This window comes from Fusarium sambucinum, chromosome II (assembly GCF_050947815.1).
Source record: "Fusarium sambucinum isolate potato_lamoka chromosome II, whole genome shotgun sequence".
In the NCBI taxonomy this organism is placed as follows: domain Eukaryota; kingdom Fungi; phylum Ascomycota; class Sordariomycetes; order Hypocreales; family Nectriaceae; genus Fusarium; species Fusarium sambucinum.
The window spans coordinates 1,246,113-1,260,176 of record NC_139293.1 but is presented as its reverse complement, the minus strand read 5'-3'; the positions used below and the strand labels follow the sequence as shown (position 1 = coordinate 1,260,176).

At 48.0% G+C, this 14,064-nt stretch overlaps 5 protein-coding genes across 5 annotated transcripts; 3 read left to right on the top strand and 2 right to left on the bottom strand.

The window, feature by feature from the left end:
* Positions 1 to 1,485: 1,485 nt before the first annotated feature.
* On the top strand, positions 1,486 to 3,598 carry FSST1_007205 (uncharacterized protein; the record flags this gene model as incomplete). The annotated part of the gene is made up of 4 exons (XM_083223965.1): positions 1,486 to 1,783; positions 1,838 to 2,406; positions 2,457 to 2,559; positions 2,607 to 3,598. 4 exons carry the CDS (start codon positions 1,486 to 1,488, stop codon positions 3,596 to 3,598), a joined length of 1,962 nt encoding a protein of 653 aa, XP_083083166.1.
* A 1,265-nt stretch (positions 3,599 to 4,863) lies between these two features.
* FSST1_007204 (uncharacterized protein) lies at positions 4,864 to 6,128 on the bottom strand (the record flags this gene model as incomplete). Its single annotated transcript, XM_083223964.1, has 3 exons — positions 4,864 to 5,083; positions 5,132 to 5,211; positions 5,262 to 6,128. 3 exons carry the CDS (start codon positions 6,126 to 6,128, stop codon positions 4,864 to 4,866), a joined length of 1,167 nt encoding a protein of 388 aa, XP_083083165.1.
* A 3,088-nt stretch (positions 6,129 to 9,216) lies between these two features.
* FSST1_007203 (PDK/BCKDK family protein kinase) lies at positions 9,217 to 10,887 on the top strand (the record flags this gene model as incomplete). The annotated part of the gene is made up of 5 exons (XM_083223963.1): positions 9,217 to 9,331; positions 9,392 to 9,540; positions 9,593 to 10,575; positions 10,656 to 10,668; positions 10,720 to 10,887. 5 exons carry the CDS (start codon positions 9,217 to 9,219, stop codon positions 10,885 to 10,887), a joined length of 1,428 nt encoding a protein of 475 aa, XP_083083164.1.
* Positions 10,888 to 11,051: 164 nt separating this feature from the next.
* Positions 11,052 to 11,300, top strand: FSST1_007202 (uncharacterized protein; the record flags this gene model as incomplete). The annotated part of the gene is made up of 1 exon (XM_083223961.1): positions 11,052 to 11,300. One exon carries the CDS (start codon positions 11,052 to 11,054, stop codon positions 11,298 to 11,300), a length of 249 nt encoding a protein of 82 aa, XP_083083163.1.
* A 603-nt stretch (positions 11,301 to 11,903) lies between these two features.
* On the bottom strand, positions 11,904 to 13,230 carry FSST1_007201 (uncharacterized protein; the record flags this gene model as incomplete). The annotated part of the gene is made up of 4 exons (XM_083223960.1): positions 11,904 to 11,960; positions 12,013 to 12,738; positions 12,793 to 12,951; positions 13,003 to 13,230. The coding sequence occupies 4 exons, from the start codon at positions 13,228 to 13,230 to the stop codon at positions 11,904 to 11,906; spliced, it is 1,170 nt and encodes a 389-aa protein (XP_083083162.1).
* Positions 13,231 to 14,064: the final 834 nt, after the last annotated feature.

The window sequence follows — 14,064 nt, the reverse complement described above, 5'->3', positions numbered from 1 at the left end:
CGTGTCAAAATGTTTCTCAAATGACAAGACTCTTTCCAGACCGCAAGTCTCTCTGCATCCTCGGCAATCGCGTTGAAACGCTCCAATGTCAACCGTTGGATACATTGGAGATCGTGGGTCTCCCTCTTTTCGTCTATTGAGTAAACGTTAAACACTTGTCCGTCAATGATTCAATATTTCCAAATTACAAATCTGTCTGGTTGGTCAGAACATCTGCCGAGCCTTGGGGAGGATCTCACTCGCATCATATGCATCCCCTATGTCATTTCTGTTTCCATGTTCCACTCACCATGTTTCTTTGTATCTTTATTTTTTTCCTTTTGTGTTTCACGTTGCAGTTTATTAGGCGTACATACATATATCTTTTCAATTTTCACATCCATTGTTTCGCCTCTCTCGCCTCGTGGGATCAAGTCATCCAATGAGTTGCTTTTGCGGGATATGGGCAAGTTTTAGTGCGTGTTCCAATTGGAAAAAAACAGTTTGGCATTGACGATCAACCTCGTGAACAATTGCGGCCCAATGAAGAGGGGGAGCGTGGTTCTTTGGGTTAAAGGGTCCTTTGGTGTGGTGGATTGGGTTAGTGACTTGATGAGAGGAGCATTCTGACATATGGAGGGGGAAATCAGGGTTTTTTTTGAGTTGTGACATGTTTACTCCAAAACTATCGTAGATATTCTACGAGCTATAAGTCTTTTCTGTTAATGAAAAGCTGTGGGTTTCATGTCAAGTTTATTCTTGTATTCGTATACCATAAATAGTTGATAATCGCCTCTTGTTAATACCATGGCACCGTTATAGTTGCAGCCAGAGATAGAAGCATGTATGTCATATCGGGGTAGCCTGACGCCAACATGCAGGGATCTATTAAGCTGCAACTCGTACCCTCATGAAATGCTTCCTCGCTTCCTTCAGCTCGCCCGACCAAGCAACGCAACCTACCACCACGATCACTTCCTATCTTGTCACCATCACCGTGAGACCCTTACTCGTAGTAACCTTTTCTCTCTACGGTACCAGCGGGCCTCAGGGCCCTGCTGCGTAACCCATTTACTCCATTCTGCAGATGGCGATCCTTGTCTTGTTGCGGTCAAAGATGGTCCATTTTGTGTCATGTTCAAGTTTCTATTCTGTAGTAGTCTGATAATTTATTTGCTGTTAATGTTTCTGCATGTATAAGCCCAACATTTCGTCCCTCCCTCGGCCAGACTAGACTTACTTATCCTCCTCTGCTTTACTCAGCTCACCTCACCTCACCTCCTCATTCTTGTTATCAATTACTGCACTTCTTTATCTCTTCTCTCTTGTTGATGAAGCTGCACTTGTTGCCTTTTATCTACTTCTTGGTTTAATTCCCTCTATCTTTCACCCATTCCTTCTTCTCCTTCTCGTGTGTTACCAACTTTCATTCTTCTTTTCTCTCTCTTACATGCTGTGGTCTTCCTCTCATCAACAAAAAGTGAGCTACTGCCGTGTGAGGTTACTATGCTTGCTGGACCATCGCCATCTCCGATGTCTTCGTTGGCTATGAATGGAGGAACGCCTACTGGGAGGGTGCACAAGGCGGAGACTGGCAGCATTCAAATACCCCAGAGAAAGACTGCCCCGAAAGATGATGAATCCATTGCTTCCGGATCAACTACTTCGACTGATAGTCACATGAAGAAGCGGCTCAGCGCAGACATGTCTAAAGAACAGGTTGAGGATCTGGTGAGAAAGTTGACGATTGATGAGATGAAGACGAAATGGTTCGATGAGATCTTTGAGAAAGTCAAGTCTGAGCGTGAGTCAACCACTTTACATGACATTAGTATAATTCCATTAACTAGTTCTGCAGTCGTCGAAGAACATTCGCCAGCAAACATTACACCCTCTTCCTCAGAACCTCCCAGTCCCAAGTCAAATCCCGTCAAACCCACTCCTTCTCAGCAACCGACTCGTCAAGAACCTGTTCGAGAGAACACAAAGAAACCTGAGCAAACGACTCATTCATCCGAGTCCAACAACAAGCCCAGTGATCCCATATCATCCAGCCGCAGCTCTCTCGGTAACACCGGTAGTCCTTCAACATCTTATGTCTCCGACTCTACCTCATCCAACCACCAGCACCAGCACCAGCAGTATCCAACACGGCCGCAATCAGTTCCACTGCCGCCTCAACCTACCACCTCGAAAGCACGACCTTCTGTTCGATTCTCAAAGTCTCCCATCATCTTGAATGAAGAGCCTGAGCCTCGGCATTCGGTGCCGCAACGCCCAGCATCACGATCAGCGATACCTTCTGATCCGGCAAAACAGGGTCCAGCACTATCCGCAGTAGACCTGAAATGGGGACGGTTGTTTGATGATAGAGGCGATCCCACTCCCAGACTCGGCCAGGTTCTTCGAGGAATCGCCAACTATTTGGTAAGATATCTCGACATTTTAGGTTTGTTACTCAAGCTGACTCTGTGTAGATTGTCGAATACAGTCCTCGCAACTCACTAGTCGTCACACCGGAAAAGCTCAAGGTATTCTACCATGAATACAAGCTTGACACGGAAACCTTTCCATTCCAGCGTATGTACAAGCTCTCTTTGCAGGCACAGCCCATCTAACCGTACCAGAAATCGTTGACTGTCGACCACACGGAGCTCTAGATAACCTCGAAACTCTGTATCAACACCTACGATGTGAGAACCACCTTATCCAAAGACGACCAGGCGGCATGCCTCACATCCCATCTCTCACACCAGCTGGTTTCGAGCGTTGGATGACTTGTCAGATCCAAGCATTCCCTGAGCAGGAAGCCAAGCGCTTGAACCTCATCATGGCTGATCTTCCCATCATCGCCGACGGTGCTTTTGAAGACGGCAAGCCTGAAAGGCTCCCGAAACAGCTTTCTCGACATCTTCTTCCAGTGACTCGTGATCGCGAGACCTATGATGACGTGGTCGATGCCATCACTGGATGGATCAAGCGTACCGAGGAGAATGAGTCTGATCTCAGACGGACTTCGTCTGAGGATGTTTACAAATCTTCGGCAAAAGAAGACAAGGCAGGACGGTACAGACCGGATGACTACCGGGACCGAGACACCAAATATCGTCGAGGTTCAAAGGATAACCACAAGACACCACCGTTATCTCGCTCCGCTTTCGTGCCTCGGGTCAATTCAGACAGCGCTGTTCGCCCTTCTAAGGACTCCTCTCCCGTGCCTTCAGGCTCAAGCCACAGATCCAGAAGTCCTATTCCATCCAGCCGCTATCGTCACTCCACCTCATCACTTGACGGTGGTGCCGGCGCGGCTGATAACTACGATCCACCTTCTCCTGGCCATCGGAACGGCAGCAGTCGACGGAGCCGGGATAAAGAGTATCGATACTCCTCAGGTCGCGATTCAAAGTCACCCCTCGAATCGATTCCTCGGACATTACCTCGTAAAGATGGTGATCGCCGCTCGAGCCTGATCTTTGAAGAGACGGGCAAGGATCCGAATGGGATGACTTATGATGAATACCTGCGCTTGAATCCGCGACCGATGCGGAATGCTGTCGTTGACGATGGAGGCCATTACCGAACCCCTTACTCTAGCGGAAGCGATGAGCGAGTTCGTTAACATTTTTCCCCTCTGTTTCAAGCAACATGTTATTCGTTACTATTTTTAGGTGGTATATTTCTTTGTAAAAGTCTCGGAGTCTCATGGTGGGAGGATTAGCTCTTGACCTTTTATTTTCTCTTTCTTTATAATCTTCTTTGTCAAGGAATTTACGACTTTACGCGACAAAATTGACGCAATATATGACTTCTTCTTTTTCTTTACAACAAGTTCATTCCATTAGTACATGGTGTTCTGGTAGCGTATGCTGATCGATCATGGAACTTTGAGGAGGCTCTAACTAGTCTTCTCATGAAATACAACTACTCCGTTCGTTGCACGTTGCTTCTGTGTTCTGTCCCTCCGATGATCGTTTCAAAAGAAATGTATTTACAACGTCTTACAGCCACGTGGTCTGGCAGAGCACAACTCATTCGTGATCGACATGCCTGTGAGAGAGATCATTGATGTTGAGAGAGTACGACTCGATGCTACGGATTGAGGGAACTGGGGACTGTTCCTTAGGACTCTCATGTGCTATGAACTAGCTGGGATGTTCCTGAACGCGGGGGACGCGGAACCAGGGTGCTTAGGTGCCTCATCGTCAAGCATTGTTTGCATTGATATTGATGGAGATTGATCAACAACACGGTCAGGGATGTAATATTGAGCATAGGGCTCGCTTAAATGATCCACGTCAACGTTGGGTCGATGCTAATTTGCGAACACAAAGACATGTCCAGTCTATCAATTGATACTATCTGATCAGGAAAACTCATATATCCCCTTTTTATTGTCATGCCTGCTATCATGAATTGTCGAACAGTAGAAGAAAAAAAGTCCGACTTTAACAATGAAGAAACCAAGCTATGGGTTTCCAGTAGATACTGTGCCATTAAAATGTTTTGGGTGGGCATTGCTGCCAAATGTGAACAAAAAAACGATCGCTATGCCGCAATGCACCAATTTTATGCAAGAGAGAGGGACAGAAAGAGACACAAACGTGCTTGCTTCCGAGAAAGGGTATCTGATGTTGATGGATTGCGGTGGTGTAGTCAAAGGTAGCATTACGAAGTTGAGACAGTAAAAAATATATGACTTTGGTCATTACTTTGGCTGAATTGTGAACGAATCGTATAGAAAAAGAACAGAAAAAGAATAAAGCGAAACGTCGTAAAGCGTTAAGGCGTGAGCGCGCAATTATAGTGAGAGATTAAGTACGTCGTGAGTCGTATAAGCGTTGTTGTGCATTGCTGCTATTTCGTCCCGGAAAAAGAAAGCCGATGTCATGCTGGTGATCCAGGATATGGCGAACCGAGACTTGATAAACTGGCGATACTGGAGCGGTTGACACGTTTTCGTTTGAGGGCTTGATAATCTTTCTTGAATGAGGATATGCATCTTTGGAGTTCTTTGTCGGGGTGTGCGGGCATTTGAATCTCGACAGCCTTGAGACAAATGCGAAGATACTGCAGTTCATCATCATTCTCGCGCAGTTCTTGCTCGCTGTTGAATGTTAGAAAGGTTGGCAGTGTGTGTGAAAGGTAGACTTACAGATGAGATATGCGATTCTGGAGGAAGATAATACGCTGAGCAGCACGCTCGGCACGCTCAATGAGAAGGCCTTGGATATGCTGTAGAATTGTAAGTAATTGGATGGGTAACAGTGAGAGTTTCGACATACATCAGACTCTTCTTGACGAGCCTTGAGGTTTTCAACGAGTTGTGACATCTCCTCGTTGAGTTGTGTGACTTCCTGAATAACCTTCTTCGCCTGCGCTACCGTCATTCCCAAGTTTGGTGGAGGATCAGGCTCTGGTGTCGGTTCTGGTGCGGGATCCCTTCTAATAGATGCACCCAGATCTGAAAAGCGTGTCTTAAAGGCCGAACCTGGGGTACCGAAGATGGAGTCACCGGGGCTGTACATGTCCAGACTCACGGGTCGTCGGATATTTGGCCGGGGCGACGGTGTTGATGGCACAGAAAATGAGACAGTCTTCTTAAGCATCTTTGTCCCTTCCAGCTGATCCAGTTGTGCAGTGAGAATGTCGACGCCACTATCGTCAAGAAGGTCATCTTCGCCCGTGGTGAGCTCATGGGCGAGCTGGCTCAACCTTTGCGCCAAAACATCGCGACTGTTGCGCGGTCGGTTATTCCGGCGCTCAGAGGGAGAGGAGTTTCGGGATGAGTCGTTTATGGAGGATAATCTCGAATGGTTGGACTGTTCTCTCTTTTGAGGGCTCACGCGGCCGGTGGAGAATCCGAGACTGGAAGCCACACTCGGGCTAGACAATAACGAGGGGGTTCTTAGACCTGGAATGTCTTGGTCGTCGTGGTATCGGTCTCGGAATTCATTGCGGTAATTGCTGTCGATGGATCCATAAGAGAAATATCCGGGTGTTGTGGATTTGGACGATGGACTTGATGATAGAGGGTGTTTGCGATCTGGTGTTGTGAAGATGTACTGCTGATCCGAGACTGAAGACGCGGCGTCGGCTTCTACTGCAGCAAGTGCAGCAGCAGGATCTTCGTCAATGGAAGCGAGATCCATGATATATTGTTGTTATTGTATTGTTGTATTGTCTTTGTTGATTGATGTCTTTTTTTGCCTCGATTGGTGGTAGTATTTGAGACTTTGGGGTAAGCGACGATGGGTAAGGTAGTACAGAAACAGACGCGCGCAAAGCAACAGTTAACACACACACACAAAAGACAAAGCTCCAATGTTTCCCGCAAGCAAGACCTTTTTACGCGCTCTTAACTTAAGAGAAGCGAAGCGAGGCTCGACTTCCAGAACCCGCCTAAAATAAATGAGCACCAGCTCAGAACCACGACCGACGTGTTCAAGAGTGGAGCCCCAAGTAAGGGATCCCAGCTTCACCGACTCCCTGGCCACGTCCACCAACCAGCAGAGCAGAGATGGAAAAATTAAAGGGCCCCGCGTGGGCCGCAGCGCAAGGAGGAGCCAGGCCAGCCTGACCTGACCTGGCGCTGTTCAGGGCCTGTCAAAGGTAGAAGAAAAAAGGGGGGCGGAAGGAAGGAGAACCGAAATACGACTCTCAGAGGTAAAATTGTCGATAAATTTGTCGGTTTTAAAAGCCACCAAAAATGTTGTTGCTCTTTCAACTAGCCTTTGATCCGATCAAGGTAACATAAGCATATCTTATCAAGTTATCTGCCACTTCTTTTAGACCTTCCGTCCCGTTGAGAGGGCGGGGAAACTCAATGAATGGACGACAATCAACGGCAAGGAACATGGAAATGGAAATAAGACCCATATTTGATCCGAACCAATTAAATAACATCGAAAGCAAGGTACGTCATGTCTTCGATACGCTCCCCGATGCCGTACCTTGCCGTTCTGCTAGACGCCCAACTTTCATGTACGATTGAGTTGTTCATTTTCTTAGTGATGAGTTGGTTCAAAAATGAGGCGCTTTTTGTCTTTGTTGCTGGGCAGCTACGTTGCGTTGCCTTTGTCTCTCCAGCAAGCAAACTTGATTCTATTTAGTCACGTGAATGAGTGAATTGATCGAGTCATCAACCCATTTGGGTATTCCGGAAGTCGGATGACAGCGCATAGGTAGCACTGGGTCTTTCTTGGGCAGACTCGGATGAGGGCTTTTGAGTCTTAGCATTTCCTTGAAACTGATAAAGCTATGAGTTGGAGTAGAGCTGTGAGTACTCTACTTCATCATAGCTGTGCGCTGTCTCGAATGTTGGCACATGACGGTACCTGACCTGAATGTCTCACCACGTAGTACAGACTTCAAGTGCTTGCATGAACTCACGACATTCACGATAGCTTGCTTACACTCGCCCATACTAACTACTACAACCATAACTGACTTGATATTATCGTCAACTTACAATACAGCTAGTCCGTGTCCTCGATGGCGTGCCTGTGCTGAGGTGTGGGGTATCTATCTAGGTCTAGGTCAGTCAACTTGTACAAAAGGGTCATCTCTCCATACCAAGTTGGGTTCAAAAGTCTGGGGAACCTTTCCAGATGACTTGGCCGAGTTCAGAAGAGACTGCAGTAAATCGAGATTCTATCCGCGTGCCGAGTTTTCTTTTGGGCTGGTTGAGTAGGAGCTCTACAATGTAACAAAGACTCTCGTGATCACAATTTACACCAATGTTGGATCAGATTGACGTAGGCATTGTCTGTCACAATCATGCCATAAGCTTCTCTTTCGTAGGTCGACATCAGGGTACTAGAAAAGTTAGCCGCCAGGAGCATAAGAGACTAAATTACCAGGCCACTCTTTGCTGACTAGATTATACTTCTTAGGTTATTTGTTTTTGTCGTCTGAGGTTTAAAGGTTAATTCTTCTAGCCCACTAGGTCAAATAAGCAAGTTCAACAGTAACGGTAACAAATGAGGCCATAGAGCGAGATGTTGTTATCTCCATAATGGTGTTCTGCGTTGTAAACCACAGTCTGTCTAGGCCGAGGTCTGCAGTGTCTTTACTGTGAGAAACATTTATGTCCCCAGGTATATCCATAAATACTACAAGATTATGGGAATAATAGTATGTTGGTACGCAAAGTTACTTCCGTGGTCTGACATGAGACATCCCATACCGACCGAATCTTGTCCCGAGCTGAGAAATCCGTGCCCCGACATTGGAGCTCGGAGACCGGCGGTGATGAGGGGAACCATGACAAGCTCAAACTGCAAACAAATTGCTGTGACTGATATACAAAGTCATGATCAAGATAATGAGTACTCTTTATTCTTGTAGACTCTAAAATATCAACGTAATTTAAATACTAAATCATCGTAACCCCCGATAACCCCGTAATCCAATCCCACAGAAAGTTGTCTTGTTCCATGTCTCCGGGTTAATGATGTTATGGAGGTCTCCATCATGTGCTTGTAACTAACCCCCTCTACTTCTAATACAAATACTTCCCCATTAGTAGTTACTACATGATCCCACATGTGCAAAAGCCAAGCACAGATAACAGTAATTGGACCGTCTTTCCTCCACTAGAATGACGTTTTTGTCTGTATTGAACTCTGTTCAGTTCCCCGGAAGAATCGTCTACAATCACTGGACTCTTCCCGAGCAGTTCCGTGTCTTCAACCTCTAATTCTAACCCCCGTCTTCTTCCACTGTCTACTGCTTCCCACTCCGAATTATTCCATTTCCGTGTGCGCGTCTAGTTAACCTCACGCGACACTATCTAAAAAATATATTAATTGTTCGTCGTTGAAGCACGAGACCTGTTGTACGTACCTCGGCTTCTCCCGCTATTCGCACGCCTGTCCGTCTCCATCTTCATCCCCATACATACGCGGGGCCGCCATCATTGTTACTTGCTACTCTCTTCCCCGAACCAACCTCACATCATCCTTCCTTTCTTGTCCCTTTTTTTCGTTCCTCCACGTCAATTCTCCTCTGACGATCCAGTCGCTCGACTCTTCTCGTCTTGATTGACTATTCAATGACGACGCCGTGAGCTTCTCCACCATCCAAAACTCTCTCGGACGCTCTCCCGCAGCGGGATCCCGGTCTCTGCCTCCGTCCGCCCGAGCTGCCTCGTCCGAGTCCGATTCCTACTTCTCTACAACACCGTCACGCTTGACAACTTTATCTTTTGTTCTCTGATTCGACCCACGTCTTCCCATCATGTCGTGGAGAGCTTCAGAGCGTCTGATGGACACCATCCGTCACTATGCTCGGTTTCCCGCCACCGGCGTCAGCTTGCGCCAGATGGTGCAGTTTGGCGAGAAACCCTCAGTCGGTATGTTGTTGCTTATTCATGAGTCCATTGAGGGCAATTGTTGACTTTGATTGCTTCAAGGCACTCTATTCCGAGCTTCTCAATTCTTAGCCGAGGAGCTTCCTATCCGTTTAGCTCATCGCGTGCAAGAACTCGACGAGCTCCCAGATGGTCTCAATGAGATGCCATCCGTGATCAGGGTTAAAGACTGGTACGCCCAATCGTTCGAGGTATGCCTTTTCCAAACCCATTGCCCAATAATGCCATGCTAACTCAGTATAGGAAATCACACAGCTACCTCGGCCAGAACTACCCTCGGATGTCAAAACTCGTCTCATGAAACCAAGCAAAGTTATCGGTCGCAATGCTTTCCGTCTTCCTGCCGCAACCCCCAATCCATCCATTGACGAGGGCGAGTCCGACGGTTGGGGCGGTCTCCAAAACAACAATAGCAAGAACAAGAGCCTCACGCGCCGATACTTTGCTGTTGTTGACGACACAAGCGACTGGCCCGCCGATCTTCACCTGTACAACCAACGTTTCGCCCAGACTCTGCACCAAATCAAGCGCCGTCACGATGGCGTCGTTACCACCATGGCTCAGGGCATCCTAGAATACAAGCGCCGTCGCCAGCGCATGCAAATTGACAGCACCATCCAATCGTTCCTCGACCGCTTCTACATGTCCCGTATTGGTATTCGTATGCTCATCGGCCAGCACATTGCCTTGACAGACCAAAGCCATCATCGCGACCCCACCTATGTCGGTATCATCTGCACAAAGACCAACGTCCAGGATCTAGCCCAAGAAGCCATTGAGAACGCCCGTTTCGTCTGTGAGGATCACTACGGTCTCTTTGAAGCCCCCAAGGTCCAACTTGTCTGTAACCCCAACCTGAACTTTATGTACGTTCCCGGCCATCTGTCGCACATGCTCTTCGAGACCCTCAAGAACTCTCTGCGCGCCGTCGTCGAGACCCATGGCATGGAGAAGCAAGCTTTCCCTGTTACAAAGGTTATCGTCGCCGAAGGCAAAGAGGACATCACCATCAAGATTTCTGACGAGGGTGGTGGTATTCCTCGAAGCGCCATTCCTCTTGTTTGGACTTATATGTACACCACTGTCGACCGCACACCGAGCTTAGATCCCGATTTTGACAAGAGCGACTTCAAGGCCCCAATGGCCGGTTTTGGTTATGGATTGCCCATCTCACGTTTATACGCCCGCTACTTTGGTGGTGACTTGAAACTCATCAGCATGGAAGGGTAAGTTTATACTTGACAGTTTACAGAATCTCCTGCGCCCCCGTCATCATGAGCAATGTCATGATTAACCTTATATACAGATACGGTACCGATGTCTACCTCCACCTTAACCGCTTATCCTCGTCCTCCGAACCTCTCCAATAGCAATCACTTAGCGCCGGCGCACAGAACCTCCAGGTTCCCCCTTGGGTTCTTCGCAAACGACTACAGAGCCGAAACCGAGAGATATCGGAACGGAAACAGGTGGGCGACGCCGAGGCGTTGGTCAACGCGCCTCCACGAAGCAACTATAGCAGTCCACAGGAAGTCTAATGGGTTTTTTTTCTTACACAAAGGGAATCATCATCGCCCGCGGAAGAGCCGTGCGCCGGAGCAAAACAGAAACGAAAATATATCGCGATGCTACTATATCATCAGCAACTATTGCGAGAAACAACAGCAGGAGGAGGAAGAAGATGGCGATTAAGAACTACAACATGCCCACGAGGCTAACGACGACGATATGCCCGGAGGAATATCACGCAAACAGAGACGCACAGGAGATTTGGTTATTTGAAAGAGGAGGAAAGAGGCAGCTCGAATCGGAGGATGAAGATCCCTACGCGCAGGAGCGCAACAGCACATGGTTCGCAAAACCAGAAGGGTCAACGTCTGGTCTGACAGCCAACGTTGGAAGTTTATACGGCCTAACGAAGCGTGTCGTCGCACGCATGTTTGGAAAGTGAGAGAGTTGTTAGGCTGCGGTATGGTTTCTATTTTTATTTTTATATTCTAGGTAAAATCCCTTCCCTGGATCGAAAACAGGGGGAGGTAGACGAAGCATCGTTCTTTTTGTAACGATGAAAGGGTACATTTTGTACATGATGCATATGAAAAGGGAGATCAAGCTCGAAGAGATGAACAAAGGACTGTCTTGAAGGCAGAACTATCTTAAGCATGTATATGGAACAAAATTACTTCTAAGGGAGTCTTGGTTATGGGTAGGAAATATCATTGCATTTTGTTTTTTCTGGGTTACTCTTTTTCTACGTCCACTGGAGTTCAGTGGCAAACTCACAATTAGCAGCAGGTTCACTATGTGACAGCATCCTTCGTTTTACGAGACATATGGGAGAGTAGAGAATCAATTACTAAACTTTTTTAAAATCAACCATTTCCCTCGGTTTGCGAGTAGGCTGGGATATCAAGGGGAAAACAAGGGGAAAACAAAAGACCGATTCGGGGTCTCTGGGCAAAGAATAACTGTCCCTATTGTCGGGTACGTTGGGCACGTTTGCGCCGACCCTGTTGCTATCCTTGCAACGCTCTCCATCGTTGGGCTCTTCCTATTATGGGCGCACCAAAGTTCGCTCTTGCAGCCTGAGCTCGGCCTGGGTGAATCGGAGCTATATCACGGGTTAGTCGACAAGCTCAACAACAAGCTTCGATGCCACTTACTTCGCTGGCCTTGGGCCACTTGCTGCCTCCACCACGAGTCTGCGGCATCGGGGCAACGGGAACGTCGGCAACTTCATCCCAGTTGCCAATAAGGTTAGAGTCCTGGTAGGTCTTGCTAGAAGACGAAGCGACAGAGGCAGTGCTGGAGGTTACAGTAGGGTTCTTAGAAGCCCTGTGCTGAGCACCCTGGGAGTCCCAGGCGTTGAAGTTGATTCTGCGGGAGGCGGTTATCTCCTCCTGTTCCTTTCGCAGGGTTGTAGCAGTGGAAATACTGCCAGTGGTACTCCCTTCCACACCAGAGTTGCTGGCCTCGCTACTTTGCTCTCGCTTCTTCTTACCCAGAAGATGAGGAGGGAGCGTCATTCCCACAGTCGTAGTGCTTGTTACGCTCTTAGTAAGAGGGCCTTGGTCCATTGTCAGACTCTTGTTTAACAGAGTGTGCAGCTCAGGCAGGGGATCCGCAATCTGGCTGGCCGTGGCCGACGATGTATGGGTGGCAAGACGGCCTCGGAGGTGTGGAGGGAGGCAGCCTGATACGGTTGACCTGTTCTCGTTCACAACACTGGCGGTCTCCGAGTGCGATGCTGTGGTCACTGGAGCAGAGGTCTCCGAGTTGCCAATGGCTGAGCTGGCATTACCCTGCGGGGTGCCAACGACTTGGAAGAATGCCCTGTTCATAGTCTCATTGGGCACTAGGCCAAGGCTCTGAGGACTAGTGATAGGGGCCTATATCATGTCAACATTATACTTATACTCTCCTGTCGAGGTTATACAACTTACACCGGGGAGAGTCTCAGGCTCGAAGAAGGCGGCGGTGCTTGTTGGTGCAGAGTAGTCACGGAGTGCTGGCTCCTCGATAGATACATGTCCGGTAGCCAGCTGGATAGGAACGACACCATGCTCTTGCTCTTCGTCCCAAGCCACACATTGCCTGCAACGCTAGAGGATGTCAGTGGGTGATGCCTATTTAAGACTGCATAAGTAACATACTGGGTCGTCTTTCTTGCGCTCGGCAGAAGAGAATTCGTCAATAACCCTAGCCCTGTCACAGACTGCGCAGGTGAGTTCAGCGCGAACTGGCTGGCTGTGCTCCATACAGATCATGCGAGAGTTGGCACGATCGTTGAGTTTGCCCTGCCTCTGTTGACTCTTGGAGAAGGCATTAAGAATCTTCCATTCGCCGCCGACGGAGCAGCGATACTCGTTGGCTTTGGGCATGGTGGTTTGTGTCGTGTGTTTATCGTGTGTTTCTTTGAGTGAATGTGTATGTATGTGTGTGGATGATGGAAGCAGGAAGGTGAAGGAGATTTGTGGTTGAGAATTGAGGAGTTATTTGTAGGCAGGCACCCGGGTCAGTGATTCACTGTCACTGCCACCAAACAGAAAGAAGGTGGCTCGTGCCTTCCGCCTCTGTTCTTCTCAGGCAGAAACTGTTTATTATTTTCTGTTTGCTCTGCTAATTACAATAGCTTTTTCTCAGCCTACACAGTGTTACTCCCTAACGGCTACTTGCCAGGTGCAAGGCACCTACAAGATATCATCACGGGCAGGCAGGGCGTTGCTCCGGGTACTACAATCGGGGATTACCACCTAATGTGCATAAGTCTTAAACAGTACAGTAGCTTCTAAGGCTTACGGGGCATCTATCTTATGCCTTGCTGTCAATTATGAAGATGCAAGCTTAATAAAACAGGATAGCCACCTTAACTTCCCTCTCCCGCTCACAGGCTGCATACCCACCTCTTGCCGACACGACTTGAATCTGTACTATGCTTCCCCCTATTTTATGCAATATTCGCCATAATCTAGAATCCGGCTGGATGTATTAAGGACGAAGAGCAGGTAAATTGGTTGCGCCTAGGAGGTAGTTTTTGGCGACCCTCTCCATAACCTCAATACACAAATGCCTGCCTAATCGTAGGTACTTTACATCGACACTCGGCCGGACCAGTTATAACTATACCTACCAAGGGAGGGAGATGCATTACTCTCCCTATTACTCACTTACATGATCATTATTTGGTGATATATACTTGTACTAGTGAACCCGAG